General features: G+C 40.8%; 1 protein-coding gene across 1 annotated transcript; it reads left to right on the top strand.

Annotated features, from left to right (window-relative positions):
• Positions 1–7,437: 7,437 nt before the first annotated feature.
• Positions 7,438–10,960, top strand: LOC139447106 (uncharacterized). The gene is made up of 3 exons (XM_071228273.1): positions 7,438–7,498; positions 8,027–8,083; positions 10,162–10,960. Exons 1-3 carry the CDS (start codon positions 7,438–7,440, stop codon positions 10,836–10,838), a joined length of 795 nt encoding a protein of 264 aa, XP_071084374.1. The 3' UTR covers positions 10,839–10,960.
• The last annotated feature ends 3,507 nt before the right edge of the window (positions 10,961–14,467 follow it).

Raw genomic sequence — 14,467 nt, 5'->3', positions numbered from 1 at the left:
GTTCGGTTTGGGTTCTCTTTGTTGTGTACAAAATACAACCAAGTTCTTCACATGTCTGGTTTCACTACTTTCCTGGTTTCTCCTGGGATTGAAATACATTTTAAATACTCACACACATATTGTTATGATAAAATTATTGCTGTAGTTGCTGAAATTATGTCACAGCAACAACTTTCTGAAATGTGATGTGAAACAGAAGTGAGTACACAGGCAAAATGTAAAAATTGTTTCCAAACAAGATTTCTTCTGCTAATGTTGATTTAATACTATATAAATAGTGTTTTAAATCCCAACATGACTATTGTTATCATGAAACTCTTGCCGTAGTTGCTGAAATTATGTCACACGAAACTTTTTGAAATGCGATGACACAGGAGTGAGAGTGTACAGACAAAATGTAAAAATTCTTTCAAAACCAGATTTCTCCTACTGAGATTGTTATAATACTGTAGCATAATTGTTTTGAGTCCACATATGAATACTGTTTGGATGAAATTATAGCTGTAGTATCTGAAATTATGCCCCAGTAGCAACTTTGGATGAAATGTGATGTGACACAGAAGTGAGTGTACAGACACTTGTATTAATTTAATAAATGTGTTGCTGTAGTTGCTGAAATTATGCCAAAGTAACGAAATGATGAAATGTGTTTTAAAACTGTATTTACAAAATCAAAACAAGATTTCGTTCATGTATCAAGACTTCAGATAAATGGTTTGAATCTACCGTTGTATAGTGTTTATAGATATTTCTGTTGTTGCAATAGCTATGCCACACTGGTAACTAGGTGATATTTGATCCCAAAAAATGCTAGTGCACACAAAATCACAGATATGTTTTAAAGACAGATTTTACTTTTCAAGATGTAATAATGTACCGTAAATGTTTTAAATACACAAATATGATTACAATTTTGCTACTTGAACTCTAAATCTCCTGAATAACGTTTTTTAATTTCACACCATTAACCTTCTACATTAAGTTTCCATGTTTGTTGTTTAACGCCACTCACCAATATTCCACCTGTATGACAGCAGTCTGTAAATAATCAAGTCTCTACCAAACAATCCAGTGATTGACATCTGTATAACAGCAGTCTGTAAATAATCAAGTCTAGACCAAATAATCCAGTGATTGACATCTGTATAACAGCAGTCTGTAAATAATCAAGTCTGGACCAAACAATCCAGTGATTGACATCTGTATAACAGCAGTCTGTAAATAATCAAGTCTGGACCAAACAATCCAGTGATTGACGTGATGAGCATCGACGTTCGCAATAGAGATATGATGACATGTAAAAACCAAATCAGCGACTTTGACCAACATCTCTTTAGTCCCCTCTTGCGATAAGCATGGGTAGCTGAAGACCAATTCTAACCCAGTTCTTCACAGTGGGAGACAAGCATGGGTTGCTGAAGATCAATTCTAACCCGGATCTTCCCAGGGGGAGACAAGTATTGGACTCAACCCAAAAACGTCCTGGAATCTATACTTTACTAAGAAAGTATTATCCCAAATAAAACATTTTTACAAATTTTGACCAATTTCTAGATGGTATTGTGTGTTAATAGCTTTCAGCCATGGGAGCTGTCCCAATTTACACTTGTCAGAGGGGTACACAAAGTACGTGATCTAGACTACCAGTTTTCGGACTTTCATTTTTGTGGAAGCCTCAGAGGCTGAGTGGGTTAGATTGCTGACTTTGTGTGCTGGCAAATTAGGTGCCTCACTCTGGCAGTGTGAGTTCAAATCCCGGATGCAACTCAACCCAACTAGTACTTGAACCTGTACTTTACTGAGAAATTGGTTAAAGCGTTGGCTTATCACTACGAAGAGCTGGGTTTGATTCTCCACATGGGTACAATGTGTGAAGCCCATTTCTAGCGTCCCTTGCCTTGACATTGCTGGAATATTGCTAAAACAGCATAAAACCATACTCACTCACACATGATTATCATGTCCAACCAGGACTCTCAAGGCTCTTCTGTAAGCCTTCTGAAAACTTATACATTCTGAAATTACTGGAAAGAAAATTAGAAGTATTCAAGGGTCAAATGTAATTTCATCCTCACCAACAACAGTTGCCTTCAGGAGGGTAGCACGTGCTCGCCTATTGCACAAAGCTCTGACGCCATCCTAAAAATTAACTATGTTTGGAAGTTTGTTGTTTAAGGCCACACTCAGCAAATATCCCAGTCTGTAAATACTCTGGACCAGACAATCCAGTGATTGCCAAATTGGGATACGATGACATTCATCAACCAAGTCACATCCTGATCACCTGATCCGTCGCCTCTTACGACAAGCATGAGTTGTTGAAGACCCATTCTAACCCGGATCTTCACAAGGGGAGACAAGCATGGGTTGCTGAAGACCAATTTTTCAAGGGTTTGGAAGTGTGTGCTTCTACTTCGTCATTACCAATTAATAATGAAAAGGGTTTAAGGTTTGTGTTTAGATCCCTATAATCGCAACTCGAGGGGGTGGGGGGGGGATTCCTGTTTAGAGTCAGAAAATTTGACTTTTAGTCAGGGAAAATTTATACTCAGGAATAAGTAAGGTAGTGAATTGATATTCAGAAAAGAAGTCAGGAAAAGTTGCCCTTTGTCAGATAAAACTGGATTTTGTTGATCGACCGTGTATTTGTCTTTGTCTATTCTCTCCTGACTATTTACTTTGGCAAAAACGTTCCAGTGTTCAGTTTCAGTTCAAATGGGTGGAATGGGAGGACGGAGGTCATTAACCATCTAATGTATTGTGTTTGTGTATTAAGATACAGCAACAATGGAAATCTGTCAGGGAACTGAAAACTCGCTGTGGCTACCATGTACAAGCTTCGACATGCAGTAAAAGAGACTGCAACCTCAAAACATTCCATGTTCTTTTTATGTCCAAAATGATGGAATGATGACTTCTTTGTGGCATTGAGTAGAGCTTGTTAACATCAATGTAAGAGAATAACCAGTCTTTATTACCAGTATTCACCAACACAGATTCCATTTGGCGTAAAGGGCAAAATAACTGTAAAAGATATATGAATGGACCACTGAAAATCAGGTAACAAAGTCATTATTCTGCTACCCAAGAACATACAAAAACAGTCTCAAACAATGTTATGTTTTTCCAGCATATTTTATTTCAATGTAAATAGCAAATGTACAGACATGATTCCATTGTAATAACAATACCACTGAAACACGGATGGATATGACATGGACTACAAAATATGTGAGACTGCTTGTGTCTTGAACCTATGGGCAGGATAGCAAACATACCACGAGTCTATGTGTACGATGGTGCCAGTCAGTTCAGCCATGGCAGACAACACATCAACTAATACTGACTGACACATCATCAAGTTAGGTGTGTCACACAAGTAGTCGTCACATTTGGGACGCAATGGCTGCATTCATTTCTAAACAAGACTGTCACTTTGAAAAGTGAAATACCCCTTTCCAACCAACTGAACAAACAAGGTCACTAAGAAATTGGTCATTTATTGGGGCAAACGGGTGGAAGGTTGTTTTAGGACTATCATGTTTTACTAACCCACTCACCCATTTTGTGCAACATCTCGCCCCCACATACACACCACACCCCTAGATTTTATCCTCCATATTCCTTCACTGCAATGTTGTAGACAATCTGGTGAGATGTTCATGAGCCAGGAGGGACGTAGATTTCAGCCTCCATATTCCTTCACTGCAATGTTGTAGACAATCTGGTAATGTGTTCATCAGCCAGGAGGGACGTAGATTTCAGCCTCCATATTGCTTCACTGCAATGTTGTAGACAATCTGGTGAGATGTTCATCAGCCAGGAGTTAATGCTGGAGAAGCTGGCATCTGTAAGTCAACCCTCTCCACGTGGATACCACAGCCTCCACATGCTATGTATTACAATGTACAGTGGAGCCAGGACTAAACAACACCTACAAATGACTAATCTCTAATGATATATGAACATGGGTACCAATTAAAAATAAGCTGTTTTGAAACTTGTTCCCAGGTCACCTGCTACAAATATGTCTGTGCCAACAGACACTAAACACAAACCAAAACCAAACTTCTTTCAGTGCTGTCCCTACCATGTACAGTCATTATCATTCAATCCTGTCCCTACTCTCAAGATGTACTTGTTATATTTGGATTCCATATCATGACCGAACAAACATCTTTTCCCAGTATCTACAATGTCACATTTGCTGAGCACGAAATAACGACAAACATGAAGAGACTTGCACTTCCCTTTACAAGATGAAGCTTTTGTTGAATGAGACAAACACAATCGTAGAGTTGGTGTAGCGGTCACTGACAGGTGGTCATCCTTGTCGTCTGCTGTCTCCTTAGCAGCTTCTCCAGCACCTTCTTCCTCTTTGGGCTTCTTCACCTCTTCTTCAGTTTCTGGATTTGGTTTATCAGTGTCCATGTCCGGGGTTGAGCTTCCGGGCTCTTCTTTGTCCTCCATCTTCTCTTCCTCCTGTTCTTTTGATGCTTCAGTCTTTTCTTCTTTCACTGCTTCTTCTGCTTCTTTCTTGTCCTCGTCCTTCTCCCCCTCCTCCTCCTCCTTCCCCTCCACTTTCTCCTCTACTTTTCCTCCTCTTTTAATTCTTCCATTAAGATCTCTGTAGACTCTTCCTTGATATCGATGTCTGCCTTCAGACAAGGTTGTCACTAGGAGTACACTTTTGTATTTCAGAAGGAATTCCTTCAGATTTGTGGAACTGTTGAAAGCAGCCACATCCTTCGTGATCAGCTCAAGGCGTAATCCATTCAGAGTGCAGCTGCCGTCCAGTTTTTCAAAAAGAATCAACAAAATACTACTAGCAGGTCATCCAGGGTGTTCTTCTCCACCTTATCAAAAGGCGGGGATCTCACCTACAAGTGTAGTTGACCAGCAGGTTGGGATCTCACCTACAAGTGTAGTTGACCAATAGGTGGGGATCTCACCTACAAGTGTAGTTGCCCAAAAGATGGGGAACTCACCTACAAGTGTAGTTCACCAAAAGGTTGGGATCTCACCTACAAGCGTAGTTGACCAATAGGCGGGGATCTCAGCTGCAAGTGTAGCTGACCAAAAGGCGGGGATCTCACCTACAAGTCTACTTGACCGAAAGGCGGGGGTCTCACCTATAGTGTAGTTAACCAATAGGCAGGAATCTCACCTACAAGTGCAGTTGACCAAGAGGCGGGGATCTCAGCTACAAGTGTAGTTGACCAAAAGGCGGGGATCTCACCTATAGTGTAGTTGACAGGTAGGCAGGGATCTCACCTACAAGTGTAGTTGACCAATAGGCGGGGATCTCACTTACAAGTGTAGTTGACTGGTGGGCGGGGAACTCACCTACAAGTGTAGTTGACCAAAAGGCGGAGATCTCACCTACAAGTGTAGTTGACCAATAGGCGGGGATCTCACCTACAAGTGTGGTTGGCCAATAGGTGGAGATCTCACCTGCAAGTGTAGTTGACCAATGGCGGGGATCTCACCTACAAGTGTAGTTGACCAAAAACGGGGATCTCACCTACAAGTGTGATTGACCAATAGGTAGGGATCTCACCTACAAATGTAGTTGACCAACAGGCGGGGATCTCACCTACAAGTGTAGTTGACCAAAAGGCGGGGATCTCACCAACAAGTGTAGTTGACTGGTAGGCGGGGATCTCACCTACAAGTGTAGTTGACCAAAAGGCAGGGATTTCACCTACAAGTGTAGTTCACCAATAGGTGGTGAACTCACCTACAAGTGCAGTTGACAAAAAGGCGGCCATCTAAACAACAAGTGTAGTTGACCGGTAGGCGTGCATCCCATCGACAAGTGTAGTTAACCAAAAGGTGGGGATCTCACCTACAAGTGTAGTTGACCAAAAGGTTGGGATCACACCTACAAGTGTAGTTGACCGTTAGGCGGGGATCTCACCTACAAGTGTAGTTGACCAATAGGCGGGGATCTCACCTACAAGTGTAGTTGACCAATAGGTGGGGATCTCACCTACAAGTGTAGTTGACCAAAAGGTTGGGATCACACCTACAAGTGTAGTTGACCGTTAGGCGGGGATCTCACCTACAAGTGTAGTTGACCGTTAGGCGGGGATCTCACCTACAAGTGTAGTTGACCAATAGGCGGGGATCTCACCTACAAGTGTAGTTGACCAAAAGGCGGGGATCTCACCTACAAGTGTAGTTGACCAACAGGCGGGGATCTCACCTACAAGTGTAGTTGACCAATAGGTGGGGATCTCACCTACAAGTGTAGTTGACCAGTAGGCGGGGATCTCACCGACAAGTTTGGTTGACCAATAGGTGGGAATCTCACCTGCAAGTGTATGAGCAAAAGCGGGGATCGCACCTACAAGTGTGATTGACCCATAGGTAGGGATCTCACCTACAAATGTAGTTGACCAACAGGCGGGGATCTCACCTACAAGTGTAGTTGACCAAAAGGCGGGGATCTCAGCTGCAAGTGTAGCTGATCGAAAGGCGGGGGTCTCACCTATAGTGTAGTTAACCAATAGGCAGGAATCTCACCTACAGGTGTAGTTGACCAAAAGGCGGGGATCTCAGCTGCAAGTGTAGCTGACCAAAAGGTGGGGATCTCACCTACAAGTGTGGGTGTCACAGTCCCGACAGGTCTACAGGCCTGATGCATCAGTGGAGGAGGTACCAGCTGGGCTCCCTAAAGGACAGAGATTTAACTACACTCACATTGAAGGTATAAATGGGGACGAAAGGGAACATGGACGCATGCTTATGAAATGGCAATGTAAAATCGATTCTGGTTTTGACAGAGATTTCTTATTAATGTGGAAGGCTATTTTTGCTTTTATTTCATGTAAAAAAGTACTGGCTGAAATAGAACAAAATTATATTTATTTTTGGCTTTTAAATCTTCGCGTTAATTGTCTTGTTAACCAATCATGTCAATAACTAATTAACGTTGTTATTATTGCCTATGGTTTGAAAAGGATAGATAACGAAAAGGAGAAAATGACAAATTTAGATTCTGAAGTCCAAAGGAACTATATTGAAATAAGCTATAACATTATCTAAATTAGATGTTGGAAATATAAAATAACTTTAACATTTATTTGAAATATTATTGAATAAATGAGGCATTTTTCCAAATGCAGATTTAGTTTTGTGCCCATAACGAACAAACTAATACATTATTACCATTGCATCAATGGTCCCATGAATCCTATTCTTTATGTATTTTGGGACAACACACTCCATTCTTCATTGCTTATATTTGGATCACCGGTGTCTTACGGTCAGTCGTTCATTGGCTTGATTCAATACAGAATCAGAATCAGGTGATTCAGTACATGGTCAGGGTGGTTGGTATTTGATGACGTACATACTTGAATGTTATGACACTTTGTGAAGTTTCTCACTGGCTCTGAACGTCTTGACGTCGTCTTCTTTATCTTCTAGGTGATGACAGAAGATGAGCAGCAACTCGCGTATTTGACGGCAAAGAATGACTCATTGGAAAAAGGTTTGTAGATTTATATAGCTGTACATTCTAGGGGAGTAGAAAACCAATATTGACGTGTATGTCACGTTGATGTGTTTTAATATTATTATCTCATACTCACAGGCCATGATTAGGAATGGACTTCTCACTTTGCGAATCAAACCCAATTGTTCCCTATCAGTGAGGAATGTGAAAACCAGTTGGCTATCCTATCGTTTATTTTTGAATAGCCAAGACAGTACACTGTATCATACAGTATAATACAGTATCATGCAGGGCCAAATTTAACACAGTACAGTAAGCCGAGCGCAACGGCGACAGTCGTGGAGATTCATGTAACTGTTCATTGGGTAAATGTACGCCAGATATTAAACCTCGGATTGTCGCAACCGTGATTGATATAAACATTTAGCTGCTAGGCTTGCGTAACAAGTTGAAGATATGCTTATCGGTTACTTCTTTATAGCTGCTGATGAATGCAAACTTTGACCTCATGAAAACAGAAAACATATAAACAAGGTATAAATATATCTAACATTTATCTTTCAGATTTTGGAAGCACAGTACATATTGTTGGAATGGAATGTCGGCCTGCACCAATCTCATGTAAGTATTTCCAGGAGTGAATGAGTGAGTGAGTGAGTGAAGGTGCTCGGGCTATTGTATTCCACAGCTAGATTAATGTTCATATATTTTAAAAGTTTTTATGTCTGACGTAGTGTTGAATCAAATCTGTCTCTCGATCTATCACTGTTGTCGTAACTGCGTTAGATCGTCAAGTTTAGTTATCTAAACGTATTGTTCCTTGTCGTCATGGTCAGTTAAGCCATGACTTTGCAGCTCGCCTTGTCAGCATGGGGTTATCTCAGTCAAGGAGTGATTGGTCGATCGACGCTTACTTGTCTCCATCAGCATTTATACTCGCATAATCAAGAAACGCAACACCAGCCTTATTCTCACATTATTTTTACGTACTCTCAGTTTACTTATCAATACACGACAGGATCAGACCGGTCAGGCTCGTCACTGATTGGGGAACTTAGAACGATCGGGGTTCTACCCGATAGACTGCAAAACAGCTTTCCCCTTTCCTAACGGTGACCGTATCATTTTAAGTGTTCGGGCCTGACCTTTCTTTGTCACATGTCATCATAGATCATTTTAGTTGGTTAAGAACAATATCAGACCATGAGCCTACGAACGGATTAAAGATGTGTATTGATTAATTGGCGACAACAACAACGGACCTATCCCGAAATACCCTGCAACTGTCATCGCCCAATTGATTTCCTGCTTATTTGTGCCAACATGGCGGCTTTCCTTCTCCATCGTGTTAAAGCTATACCCATCAATTTCAAGGTTGACTTTGTAATAATTTTCTCAGGTTTTGGGAATGCATGTTTAGCTTATGACACTATTACTTGGCACCAGGCCAGCCTCGAACGGTCGTTCGGTGAAACTGGTGTTTGCTGAGAGTTTAGCGTTCTCACACTGAATGTGTAATATTTACACTCAAACGTATCGAAGTGTCTCAGCCATTACATCTGTTGTTGATGTCCTGAAAGATACACCCCACTCTAGGCAAGGACCTTGTCACTTTAATCTAATGTGTAGTTATTGAAACGGACATTAAGTATTAGCCAACATATTTCCTAATAACATTGCCTGTTACAAGTATCTCAAGGGCGTGAAAGTTTTCATTTATTCTAAGAGAATTTTGAGAACATACTGATGGGGCTAATTAGAAATATAGCCCTGAGCAATATAGGGTTGTTTAACTACTTAAGCATAAATACCGTTATAGTATGCCTGTTATTTTCTAAGTCTGAAACATCATACAAATGTATTTGAAAATATTTAATTGTTAATTACACACAACCTATTCAGATCTCCATGGCACGTTTAAACAATACAACTACGTCACAAATGTGTTATATTTAACTTCCTTATTGTATTGGTCGGGATGTTCACTGAATCTCTATACCAATTCTTGTGTAAGTGCAATTATACAATCATGGATCTTATTCATTCTACACTGGAATAACTCAGAAAGCTGGCGTTGTTGACGGACTTGCGACATCAATCACTGACCAGCGCATGTGAACATTCCGCCACACACAGACAGTGACGGTGTAACGGTGAAAGTGACTGAAGCGGACATAGAATATACCTGTTCATGCGGTGTATGATGAACACAAAAATGTCAAAAATATCCTAAAACATGGAACTTTGTGGTTTATTTTTATCTTCTTTCGTAAAAGCTTCATATAGAATCCACACACAAACACTTTTGTGGAGAAATTCACTCACTGAGGTCGTATTTCATACACGAACATCGTCCACGCACAACACACGTCTGGCAGATATCTGCACAATGGTGGTAAATCAAAAGTGTACCAAAAATTCTTTTACATTGCCTTTTTCTGTGAATTATTCTATTTGTTTCTTAATGAAATGCATTTTGAATTCTCGTAGTAATAGTTTTAATTGTAATAAGCGCACTAATAAAACGCAGTTGTGGGAGATATTCTGTACTGATGAAAAACACAGACGAACATTCAGCGCGCTGTTTGGAAACAAGCAAACAATCAGCCGATATTTTCAGTAAATCTCTTTCTGTGTCTCAGTTTGTAACAAACAGTGAAATAAACTTGCTACACAACAAATACAATGTTTATTTCCAGGTCCTAAACGTCACCTGGACGCGGCTCGGGCCAATACAGACAGATGCCACGTAACTACAGACGGTGAGCTGGTCAACTCGCCGCCCGACACACGGGATGAGGGACGGAACAGGCTACAGAAGTACTGGGGGACCTTAAGCTCCCCCTTCCCCCTTCCTCCACCCCCCTCCACCCTCACCCCCTACCCCACCACACCAACATACTGGGAGACAAAGACCAGGGTGCGGGTGGAGGGGGGAGTGCCGTGGCATGTCCTGGAGATGGGGGTAAGCGAGGCAGGACATGTGGACAGTGAGTTGTCTGTTTCTCCACACCGTCGCTCCTGGTGTGTCAGTGTAGGGAGATGTGACAGACACGGGGAGAGTTTCTGTACCACGGTGTGTCGGGAGGGGGAGCAGGGCGAGTGTCACCAGATCACCGTGTCCCCGACTCCCGGCACACAGGCCACTCTCCACTATGGCGTGGTGCTGGATGTGGGGAGGGGGAGAGTGGCCTTCATTGACTTGGACAGGGGGATTGTTCTTGACAAGTATGATGAGGTGTTCCGGGAACCTCTTGTCCCCATGTTTAGTGCTGGGTGGCAACCTGGCAACACTACGTCCATGAGTCTGATCAGCGGGGAGGACGTCGACATGACAGACACCAAGAGGGCCCTCATCTACCAAGCGCTGAGATAGGAAATAAACTGGTTATGTAGAGTTGTCCGTGTAACTGAGAGATTTCTATCAACTGTTTCAATGTCAGGCGGGGAAAGTGAGTGAAGCGGACATAGAAGTGTTCGGTTTGTGTTCTGTTTGTTGTGTACAAAATACAACCAAGTTCTCCACATGTCTGGTTTCACAACTTTCCTGATTTCTCTTGGGATTGAAATGAATTTTAAATACTCACACAAATATTGTTATAATGAAATTATTGCTGTTGTTGCTAAAATTATGTCACAGCAACAATCTTCTGAAATGTGATGTGACACAGGAGTGAGTACACAGGCAAAATGTAAAAATTCCTTCAAAACACGATTTCTTCTGCTAATATTGATTTAATACTATAAAAATAGTGTTTTAAATCCCCACATGACTATTGTTATGATGAAACTATTGCTGTAGTTGCTGAAATTATGTCACAGCAACAACTTTCTTTAATGTGATGTGACACAGGAGTGAGTGTACAGACAAAATGTTAAAATTCTTTCAAAACAAGATTTCTTCTGCTGAGATTGTTATAATACTGTAGCATAATTGTTTTGAGTCCACATATGAATACTGTTTGGATGAAATTATAGCTGTAGTATCTGAAATTATGCCCCAACAACTTTGGATGAAATGTGATGTGACACAGAAGTGAGTGTACAGACACTTGTATTGATTTAATAAATGTATTGCTGTAGTTGCTGAAATTATGCCAAAGTAACTAAATGATGAAATGTGTTGTAAAAATGTATTTACAAAATCAAAACAAGATTTCGTTCATGTATCAAGACTTCAGACAAAAGGTTTGCATCTACCATTGTATAGTGTTTATAGATATTTCTGTTGTTGCAATAGCTAGGCCACACTGGTAACTAGGTGATATTTGATCCCAAAAAATGCTAGTGCATACAAAATCACAGATTTGTTTTAAAGACAGATTTTACTTTTCAAGATGTAATAATGTACCGTAAATGTTTTAAATACACAAATATGATTACAATTTTGCTACTTGAACTCTAAATCTCCTGAATAAAACACTTTCAGTTTTGTGATTTTAATGGTTTTTAATTTCACACCATTAACCTTCTACATTAAGTTTCCATGTTTGTTGTTTAACGCCACTCAACAATATTCCACCTGTATGACAGCAGTCTGTAAATAATCAAGTCTGGACCAAACAATCCAGTGATTGACATCTGTATAACAGCAGTCTGTAAATAATCAAGTCTAGACCAAATAATCCAGTGATTGACATCTGTATAACAGCAGTCTGTAAATAATCAAGTCTGGACCAAACAATCCAGTGATTGACATCTGTATAACAGCAGTCTGTAAATAATCAAGTCTGGACCAAACAATCCAGTGATTGACATGATGAGCATCGGCGTTCGTAATTGAGATATGATGACATGTAAAAACCAAATGAGCGACTTTGACCAACATCTCTTAGTCCCCTCTTGCGATAAGCATGGGTAGCTGAAGACCAATTCTAACCCAGTTCTTCACAGTGGGAGACAAGCGTGGGTTGCTGAAGATCAATTCTAACCCGTATCTTCACAGGGGGAGACAAGCATGGGTTGCTGAAGATCAATTCTAACCCGGATCTTCCCAGGGGGAGACAAGTATTGGACTCAACCCAAAAACGTCCTGTAATCTATACTTTACTAAGAAAGTGTTATCCCAAATATAATTTTACAAATATTACATTTGACCACTTTCTAGATGGTATTGTGTGTTAATAGCTTTCAGCCATGGGAGCTGTCCCAATTTACACTTGTCAGAGGGGTACACAAAGTACGTGATCTAGACTACCAGTTTTCGGACTTTCATTTTTTGTGGAAGCCTCAGAGGCTGAGTGGGTTAGATCGCTGACTTTGTGTGCTGGCAAATTAGGTGCCTCACTCTGGCAGTGTGAGTTCAAATCCCGGATGCAACTCAACCCAACTAGTACTTGAATCTGTACTTTACTGAGAAATTGGTTAAAGCGTTGGCTTATCACGACGAAGAGCTGGGTTTGATTCTCCACATGGGTACAATGTGTGAAGCCCATTTCTAGCGTACCTTGCCTTGACATTGCTGGAATATTGCTAAAACAGCATAAAACCATACTCACTCACACATGATTATCATGACCAACCAGGACTCTCAAGGCTCTTCTGTAAGCCTTCTGAAAACTTATACATTCTGAAATTACTGGAAAGAAAATTAGAAGTATTCAAGGGTCAAATGTAATTTCATCCTCACCAACAACAGTTGCCTTCAGGAGGGTAGCACGTGCTCACCTATTGCGCAAAGCTCTGACGCCATCCTAAAAATTAACTATGTTTGGAAGTTTGTTGTTTAAGGCCACACTCAGCAAATATCCCAGTCTGTAAATACTCTGGACCAGACAACCCAGTGATTGCCAAATTGGGATACGATGACATTCATCAACCAAGTCACATCCTGATCACCTGATCCGTCGCCTCTTACGACAAGCATGAGTTGTTGAAGACCCATTCTAACCCGGATCTTCACAAGGGGAGACAAGCATGGGTTTCTGAAGACCAATTTTTCAAGGGTTTGGAAGTGTGTGCTTCTACCTCGTCATTACCACTTAATAATGAAAAGGGTTTAAGGTTTGTGTTTAGATCCCTATAATCCCAAGTCGCGGGGGGGGGGGGGGGGGGGGGGGGATTCCTGTTTAGAGTCAGAAAATTTGACTTTTAGTCAGGGAAACTTTATACTCAGGAATAAGTAAGGGAGTGAATTGATATTCAGAAAAGAAGTCAGGAAAAGTTGCCCTTTGTCAGATAAAACTGGATTTTGTTGATCGACTGTGTATTTGTCTTTGTCTATTCTCTCCTGACTATTTACTTTGGCAAAAACGTTCCAGTGTTCAGTTTCAGTTCAAATGGGTGGAATGGGAGGACGGAGGTCATTAACCATCTAATGTATTGTGTTTGTGTATTAAGATACAGCAACAATGGAAATCTGTCCGGGAACTGAAAGCTCGCTGTGGCTACCCTGTACAAGCCCAGACATGCAGTAATAGAGACTGCAACCTCAAAACATTCCATGTTCTTTTTATGTCCAAAATGATGGAATGATGACTTCTTTGTGGTATTGAGTAGAGCTTGTAAACATCAATGTAAGAGAATAACCATTCTTTATCACCAGTATTCACCAACACAGATTCCATTTGGCGTAAAGGGCAAAATAACTGTAAAAGATATATGAATGGACCACTGAAAATCAGGTAGCAAAGTCATTATTCTGCTACCCAAGAACATACAAAAACAGTCTCAAACAATGTTATGTTTTTCCAGCATATTTTATTTCAATGTAAATAGCAAATGTACAGACATGATTCCATTGTAATAACAATACCACTGAAACACGGATGGATATGACATGGACTACAAAATATGTGAGACTGCTTGTGTCTTGAACCTATGGGCAGGATAGCAAACATACCACGAGTCTATGTGTACGATGGTGCCAGTCAGTTCAGCCATGGCAGACAACACATCAACTAATACTGACTGACACATCATCAATTTAGGTGTGTCACACAAGTAGTCGTCAAAATTTTGGACGCAATGGCTGCATTCATTTCTAAACAAGACTGTCACTTTGAA

Source organism: Haliotis cracherodii, unplaced genomic scaffold, assembly GCF_022045235.1.
Source record: "Haliotis cracherodii isolate W230 unplaced genomic scaffold, xgHalCrac1.p SCAF_7, whole genome shotgun sequence".
Lineage (NCBI taxonomy): Eukaryota > Metazoa > Mollusca > Gastropoda > Lepetellida > Haliotidae > Haliotis > Haliotis cracherodii.
The sequence above is the reverse complement of the archived record's forward strand: the minus strand, read 5'-3'. Positions and strand labels throughout refer to the sequence as shown.